Genomic DNA, 9,027 nt, shown 5'->3' with positions numbered 1-9,027 from the left:
TAAAGATCACAGGCTTTTTGCTGCTGAAGATCATTCATTCATGTGGCAGTTAACTGCTTGCACTGAAAAGCAATATTACATCAGTCATTTTCAGTTTTCTCACTGCTCTCCTCATTACCTTTAAGGTGAGTGCTTTACAGGCACTCACCAGTTGCTGTGAAAAGGCAGAACATCAGCAGAAGCAGGTAAATGTGTGTCTGTGGTCACAAGGGAGTCAAAGACCAACTCCTGAATTACAAACAATAAAAAAAATGCCAACACCACATATTTGAAGATTTATTTATTTTTAAATGAGATGCCAATAGCAAAAACACTTACTCTGCAAACTTCTAAGTTTACTTACCCCTTTACCTGCTCTGTAAAAGATAAGCTAAGTAGTAATACAAATGTTTAATTACCATTTCCGTTAATTAGAACAGATGGCCACCACTGTATACACATCATTGTCTCCATGGAACTCTGGCAAATTAAACTGTGTGTCTGTGTTTGAGTTTAAAAAACAACAAAAAAAGTACACCAGGAACATACAAGACTGAAGGCAGGTTAGTAAATTACATATTCTTAAGGTTCTTTTGTTTCCTTTAGACATGAAGGGCCGTATAAAAAAAGATAAGACTGAAGTCAGACATATATGTGGAAAAAAAAAACCTAAGAAATTAATATTTTAAGTCAAAGAATTATATATTAAGATGTATAATTTGAGAACAAAAACCACTGATTCTACAATGTAAGTGTTTCTGTAATTTGAGCTTTGACAAAAGCTACTGTTACCGATAATCAGGGCACCTGGAAGCCCTAGGAGAGCAGGGCTGGCCGCTGCAGCTCCCGGTAGGCACAGGGCTGGGTTTTACACCAGATCACTTGCCACAGTTCAGTTTTGCAACGATGTGCTGCCCCCTGGTGCTACGAGTCCGGAAGGGGCTGGCTGTGCGTGCCACTTCTGGTCTTCAGTTGCGACTGGGCAATATCAGCCAGGGCGCTCTGTATCTTTTCCAGCAGCATGTCCCCACGATAAACCACCTCTTCCAGACGGGCAGCTGCTTCGTGATTCTCTTCTTCTAACCGGTACAGACTGGCAGCCTTTAAAATAAAATGGGAGAAAAGTAAGGATCTTCAGATATAACCCAAACTTGACTGTTACTCACAGGAGGAGGTGATCTAACCATAGAAAGCAAAGATTCTCCTTAGCCCTGAATCCCATACTTGTGATATCTGAGTGACTCATTACAGTCTAAAGCACAGTGCATATCCACATGGAATAAAGAAAAGCTCCACTATGTAGAGATACTAGCTTTTTCACATTTTGAACTTTTAGCAGGTCTCCTGAGAAGTTAATGTTCCCACAGTTACTGAAAGGTCCCTATAAGATGTAAGGATGGTTTATTCAGCCCTTCCCATTAGATAGTATATTTCACACAAAAATATTATTAAGCCATATTTGTTTTCCATTATTTATTTCTCAACCAAAATGTTTTTCCTTTAGACAAAGTTGGTGAAATAGAACGTTTACCAAAGTTAAAATTACTGAAACTTATTCCAACTCAATTACAAATGAGAGAAAATAAAACAAATCCACATACTTTTTAAAACTACTACCCAAGTGCTTCAGACCTGGATAAACAGTTCTTAAGAAGTCATGCTCAAACTAAGCTAAGTTCTACAAACATGTCCTGGTTTCAGCCCAGAGAAGTCTGATGGTGCACCAATGTTGGGTTGTTGCTGCGTGATGGTTGTGCACTCAAAGCTGGGCTGGACTGCTTGGCAAGGAAGAGCTGATGGCACAACGGTGCAGGGCAGGGGGCAGCCACAATACAACCTGTGTTGGGACACAAGTGGCCTGCAGGCTAGACATGCCTGCTTTAGAGTATTTCAGTAACTACTGAAACAGTATTTTTAAAGAATATTTATCTTTAATAGTACTCTAATTTAAACAACAACAACAAAATCCCAAACTAGAATCAGTAAGAGAGAGAATCCATGCTAACTTATCTCAAAACCAAAAAGATCAGAAACTCTTTTGAAACCCAATTCTGCATTAACAAACAAGAAACTGTTAGAATGTCAGTTCTGAGGAAAGCATGTCCCTGCTGGGCTCTCTACTCTGGCTTCCTTGCATCAGCTGTCACTACCATCAAATGCAGCTCAGTCATGAAACAAGCATACTACTTGGTTACAGCAGGAGAGAAGTCTCTGACTATTAAGTACACATACTGACACAGAATTAGACTGGTGTTTACATTCCCAGTTGGTGATTATTGTCACTAACAATATTTCCACATTTTCCTCCTCTCCTCTGCTTAAAATCAAAATGCAATGTTGCTGTCAAGTTATTTGTTCCAATGGGCACATTTACTGTCTTTTATGAAATGCCTTTCAAATAGTCATAGATTATCAACCCTGGTGTTAAAACTTTCAGGAGATCTTAAAGCAACTCTAGGTTTCTCAAAGAAGCAGAGTTATTTGCATCCTCGTTGCATTCTAAAAAGAAAATACTTGATGTAAATACAGAAGCTAGAGTCCATGAAGAAGATCCTGCATACTAGACAAGATCTTTACAAAGAACAGAACAATAAGCCAGCAACATTTTTGGAATTGGGGGGGGTCAGAAGTTTTTTTTTGGAAGTGAGAAACAGATATCTGAGTGTTGCAAACGGGTTCAGAAGCTGTTTGCAGCAGCTCAGATCCCGTAAGGCAGGGAATCAGAATTGTCTGAGTAGCAAGGGACCCTTGAAGGTCATCTAGTCCAACTCCTCAGCAATGAACAGGGACATCCACAGCTAGATTAAGTTGCTCAGATCCCTGTCCAGCCTGACCTTGAATGTCTCCAGGGATGGGGCATCTACCACCTCTCTGGGCAACTCGTTCCAGTGCCACATCACACTTATCATAAAAAATTTCTTCCTTACATCCAATCTAAATTTTCCCTCTTTTGGTTTGAAAACATTTCCCCTTTTCCTATCATAACAGACCCTACTAAAGAGTCTGTCCCCTTCTTTCCCAGAGCCCCATTTTAGATAATGTAAGATCACTCGTGGTCTCCTCAGAGTCTTTTCTTCTTCAGGCTGAAGAGTCCCAGCTAGTCCCAACTCTCTCAGCCTGTCCTCATAGGAGAGGCATTCCATCCCTTGCAGTATTTTTGTGGCCCTTCTCTGGATGAGTTCCAACAGGTCCATGTCTCTCTTGCACTGAGCACTCCACATCTGGACGCAGTACTGCAGGTGAGGTCTCACCAGCACAGAGTAGAGGGGCAGGATCACCTCCCTCGCCCAGCTGGCCATGCTTCCTTTGATGCAGCCCAGGATATGATTGGCTTTCTGGACTGCGAGGGCACACTGCTGGCTCATGCCCATGTTCTTGTTGGCAGAGCAGTGCTTTGTCCCTCTGTACCCAGCCTTTACTGACAGTAGGGGTTGCTGGGACCTTGGCGTAAGACCTTCTACTTGGATTTGTTGAACCTCATGATGTTCACCTGGGCCCACAGTTTGAGTGTGTCTAATAGCTTTCTCAATAGCAACCTGTCCATCAGGTGTGTCAATCACACCATACAGTTTGGTGTCATGTGCAAACTTGCTGAGGGTGCACTCAATCTCACGGTAGACGCCATTGATGAAGATATTAAACAGCACTAGATATTAAATATACATTTTTTTTAAAATAAAAAATTATGAGATATTAAACTAGATTCTGAGGGACACTACTTGTCACTGATCTCCATCTGGACACTGAACCATTGACCACCGCTCTCTGGATATTATCTTGCAACTATTTCCTTATCCAGTGAACAGTCCTCCCATCATATCCATATCCTTACAATTTGGGGAGTTATGGGGGATTGTGTCAAAGGCTTTACTGAAGTCCAGACAGATGACGTCAGTGGCTCTTCCTCTGTCCACTGACACAGTTACATCAACATAAAAAGCCACTAGGTTGGGACAGACAGGACCTGCCCTTGGTGAAGCCACGCTGGTTATCTCATATCACCTCAGTCTCTTCCACGTGCCTTAGCTTCCAGGAGGATCTGCTCCATGATTTTCCTCAGAACACAGGTGAGGCTGACAGGTTGGTAATTCCTGAGTCATCCCCTTCTTAAAAGTGGGTCTGCTGTTGCGTTTTTCCCAGTCACTAGGGACTACATCTGATTGCCATGACTGTTCAAATACCATCAAGAGTGGCTTGGTGACTATATCAGACAATTCCCTCAGGATTCTGAGATGCATCCCATCAGGATTTATAGACTTAGAGATGTTCAGGTTCCTCACGTGGTCACAAACGTGACCTTCTCTTATAGCAGGAGGGGCACTGCTCCCCCAGTCCCTACTGTCTGACTCATGTGCACAAGGGGTGTGTGAAGATCAGCTGCCAGTGAAGACTGAGGCAAAAAAGTTGTTGAATATCTCAGCTTTCTCTTAGTTCATTGTTACCAGCCTGCCTGTACTGCTCACCATCTGGGGGAACACCTTCTTGGATGTTCCTTTTCTGATTGATGTACCTGTAGGAGCCTTTCTTGTTCTTCTTTACATTCCTTGCTAAGCCTAGTTCTAATTGGGCTTTGGTCTTCCTGACTCCATCCCTACATAGTCCAGTAGCAGGCCATACTTCTCCCAGGGTACGTCCCTGCTTCCCTTGCTTGTGTATTTTTCTTGCTCTCTAGTTTGTCTGGCAGGTCCTGGTCAAGCCATGCTGGTCTCTTGCCTCCCCTTTCAGACTTCCAGCGCCTGGGGACACAGACATCTCTTAAAGGTCTGCCAGTGCTGCACCGCTTCCTGGTCCTTTAGGACAGCTTCCTAGGGGTTCTGTTGACAGATTCCCTGAACAGCTGAAAGCTAGTTTTCCTAAAATTTAGCATGCTGACTTTATTCTTTGTCCAATATCCCTCAGGAGTGGGAACTTCAGCACTGCCTGATCACTACAGCCCAGGCAGCCTCCAATCCTGTTGTAACCAATCAGTTCACTTGCATTGGTGAATGCATTGGTCCGGTATTGCATCTCCCTTGTCTATTACTAGGCTCAAGAAGTTACCCTCAAAGCATTCATTCCAGGAGCCTCCTGGATTGCCTACAGCTTGCCATGCTACCTTTCCAGTAGACAGTGGCTACATCTGCTAATAACTGCCTCAGCCAGTAGCCCCTTTCTGATCTCGAGCACTCCCTAGAGCATCTTTGGTCTAAGGAAAGGAGCAAGAAATAAAAACACAAAGATTGTCTGGCTGGTCCAAAGGAAAACATTCCATTACTGAAAAGTCAAGGAACTATTCTGTGACAGAGATGGAGAAATTAGGATATACTGCAAAGCTTTAAATAAATGGTAACATTTCAGAACTAAAGGCTTCAATAAAGCATTGGCTCTGCAGCTACAAAATGAAACACAGCTCTAATGAGCAAGAGAATAGGAAAGATTAGCAAAGAGAAAAAAAATTAGATAACAAAAAGCTACAATGCATAGGACTGCTGTATCGGTATTAGAATAGCTTAAAAATCATAGGCAAATGTAATATATCCTAGGACTGATGTTATAATAAATGTTTTGTGTTGCTGTTGTTATTTATTGCGTTTTCTTAAAACATTCTAGCAAAAAAACCCCAACAAGTTTAAATTATGCTGGGTATAATCTCAGAAACAGATGCAACTTGCAGTTTTCCCAATAAGCCCATGTACTTGCATGAAAAAAATCAGGCTTATATTATAACCATTTTTATGATTAGATGGCTGAGAGTATTAAAAAAAAAAAAAAAAAAAAAGAAAAAGAAAAAGGAAGTTTGTCTACCTAAAATACACTCTGGTATTTTAAGAGCACTCTTACCTGCAAAGCTGCTGTTGATTCTTCACTGGGCAGGGAATCTATTAGAACATCAATATCTTTTGCAGTTCGTGCAATCAATGCTGCAAACAGTTGGGCATATTCTTTGAAAGAATTAAAAAAAGTCAGCTTACTCGATGCATTGCTAGAAATAAGCACAACTCTGCATTCATGGCATGGAAAATTCTGAAGACCTCAAGTATGTATATGTTACAGTTTCTCCTATATGAAGGAAACAACAGTATTGCAACTGACAAGAAAGGGACCCTATTAGAAGATGATGGTTGATTCCAATTGCAGATTAAACAGGATAACTATAAATATAGCCTTTGTATAAATGAGTAAACAGCTAGAACTCCATCATGGTTAGCCTATTAAGAAATTACTAAGAGTATTCAGTATCCTAGTCACTATAGTAAGTATTGGAAGTAAGTTGGTTGTTCTGAAAGTAATGCTTCCTACTTATTTCCTTGGAAACTACAACAGTTACAAAGAGCACATTTACACTTTTTAATAGAGTATATTCTCAGCTACAAAACACTGTTTTTCAACACAGTCACCATCATCAGCTATGCATTTTCGCTAGTGAAAAGCCTGCAGGCCATCCTGTAAAATCTGTGTGGCCATCCAGAATGGGGTTTGTTTTTCACATCGCTGTCACCACTGCTGAAACACACCACCTCACCGTGATAACATCTACTGTTCGGCCTCCAAAAATATTCAGTAAGTGCCAATGAATGTCAATGGGTGTCATTTTTTTCTTCCACACGGAAGGATTCAACAACAAATCTCTGCTTCATACGCACTTTCACATCAGACACCGTTTTGCCAGACTGCCCCTCTGCTCCCACCCTTCATACAACAACAAAACGTAATGGAACATCGGTGGGAAGGTTTAGCCTCTATTCCACCAACATCTGTTGTAGTAGATCAATATAATAGAAAAGCACTACTTTCGGAGCAGCCCTCATAGTTAGGAACTCATTTAAACTTACGGTCCTTGTCTCGAGACCAGCCACTGGACAAATAACACCAGAAACAAGGTAAAGACTATAACTCAAATAGACAGATCATTTAAATTACGTAATAGGCCATTAGTGAATGAAAGAATGTAAGGCTGGTTTGTTTTAAAGGACAACTATTCACCCACAGGAAAAGTTAAGTTGTCACCGAGACATGGAACAGCAGTGAAGATTTGTAAATCTTAGTTTAGCTACTAGATCACTGAAAGAACTGCATCAATTTTTAGCAATCTGGCTCTAAAGCCAGAAAGAAAAATTTTCTATGTGGAATTGTATCATTCAATTTGAATCAATTTTGTTTCTACTGCTAAAATATTGAAATAGCCCTCTTAGACTTATAACTTAAGATCTTACACAAGGCAAAGATCTTACATGTTTCATTCTCTTGATTGCCAAATGAAAAAAATATTGTCTAATGAGAAAAATGTCTAGACGAGAGTGACATTCTCAAAGATAGACTTGTCCTGAAACTAATAAATAAAAAAACAACTCCGAAGAACAACAAATATCCCAATATACCCATTTAAAGCCTTCTCTGTGTCACTCACTTCACTCTGATGTGTAAATCAGTGCCCTCCAGACTGAGTTTTAAGGCTTTCTTGTTAATAATTTAAATACCCAAAGACATTCAACTGGTTGCTTTGCAATGTCCCATTAACATTACGAACTTGGTTGTATGATTTTAGTGAACTCATTACATTCAGAGTTTTAGAAATGACAGAAGATTCCTTAATTAATTACATAAGCAATCAATGTATGCAAAGAAAGATACTTAAAAACCGGTAAGATAGAGAGCTTTAAATTAATGCATGATTCCATAAAACAAACACTTGCTCACATTCAAAAATTTAAAAAGTAGAGGGAAGCTCACTAACAGCCTCCCACAGCAGTCCTCTTACACAAATTCATACCTGAAGGGCTACTGCATCTGTGCAAATAAGCATCACAAGAAATACATTTCAATGCTTAGATGCAATCAAAATGATGTTGCCAAAGTCACAATCTCATAAGCAAGCCCGACATCAATTTGTGACTTCACTGACAGTTACTGGCAGAACTGCTTGCTCAGCATGAAATAACACACAATATTTGAATGACAGCGTGCCACGAGGGAACCCGAGCGACTTGCCTTCCGTGGGATTCGCCGGCTGGTCTTTGTTGATTGCTGTCTGAATGTTGCTGAAGGAAGCTGGGGGGCCACACTGCTGCAGCACACCGATGGCGTTACAGAACTGGTCAGCGAGCTGCAGGGTGCAACGAGACTTCGTTTATCAAATCTCTAAAGCCATTTCCACTTTATTTTGTCCCCCCGCACACAATGAACTACGCGCAGACCCCACAGCCAGCTAGGAGCAGCAGCAAGGGTCCCTTGGCTGGGATCGTCGGGGGGGGGGGAAGCGACTCACAGCCCACAGCGAGCGGGCAAGAAAAGAACCAGCCCAGGCCAAGATCCCTCCCTGGTGGGAAGAAGAACAGTTGCCGAGAAAAAAGGCAGCAGCCGCCTTACCGAGTTCACCGCATCCTGCAGCTGCGTGAGCCGGTCCGCCATGGCTAAGCTGGGCGGGGCGGGGGACTCCTTCTGGTAGGCAGGGCGGGGCGTGAGCCTCCTTCCGGTGGGTGGGGCATGGCATGCGTCTCCTTCCGGTGGGTGGGACGGGGATCTTTTTCCGGTGGGCTGGGCAACGCGCGCCCTCTGCCGGCCGGGAGGAGGCCTGCACAGCCCAAGGCAGGGGTGCTGCGAAGCGTCCTGCTTTGCTGCCACCGGCGCACATGAGCAGCTCTGCTGGGGCCGGCGGGGCACCGCCGCACGCCGGGAAGCTCGCAGAGGCAGGTATTGACATAAAAGGGAGGAAAATGCAGCGACACGCGATACATAAATACTTATTTCTTTCAGAAATGCGTATCCTTGCTCGGACTTTCACAAGCTGGTTGAGTGCCGGGCTGTGAACGAAAGGCGGGGGGGGTCTCGCTGGGAGAAGTCGGCTGTGACAGTGGCTCTGAGCAATACGCTTAACGGTTTACAACCCTCGTACAGACTCTGTCTTACAAGATCGCTGTTGAGCTGAACAAAAACGAGCTAGATGTCCTGGCTGAGAAAGGCAGCTGCGCACCAAAGCAGGGAGAAGAGCGAGCAGCTGCTCATGTGGAATAACTGCGGTCTTCAGCTGGAGCAACTGCGGTGTGAAGCGCCGAGCGGTGCTCAGCGCTG

At 42.9% G+C, this 9,027-nt stretch overlaps 1 protein-coding gene across 1 annotated transcript; it reads right to left on the bottom strand.

Moving 5' to 3' along the window:
- Nucleotides 1-265: 265 nt before the first annotated feature.
- Nucleotides 266-8,421, bottom strand: MED21 (mediator complex subunit 21). Its single transcript, XM_042835121.1, has 4 exons — nt 8,326-8,421; nt 7,948-8,062; nt 5,800-5,900; nt 266-1,080 (listed from the first exon to the last, which is right to left on the bottom strand). Exons 1-4 carry the CDS (start codon nt 8,365-8,367, stop codon nt 904-906), a joined length of 435 nt encoding a protein of 144 aa, XP_042691055.1. The 5' UTR covers nt 8,368-8,421; the 3' UTR covers nt 266-903.
- Nucleotides 8,422-9,027: the final 606 nt, after the last annotated feature.

Source organism: Centrocercus urophasianus, unplaced genomic scaffold, assembly GCF_019232065.1.
Source record: "Centrocercus urophasianus isolate 14NV4802_14NV808 unplaced genomic scaffold, USGS_Curo_1.0 seq_5, whole genome shotgun sequence".
In the NCBI taxonomy this organism is placed as follows: Eukaryota; Metazoa; Chordata; class Aves; order Galliformes; family Phasianidae; genus Centrocercus; species Centrocercus urophasianus.
This window is presented reverse-complemented; position numbering and strand designations above follow the sequence as displayed.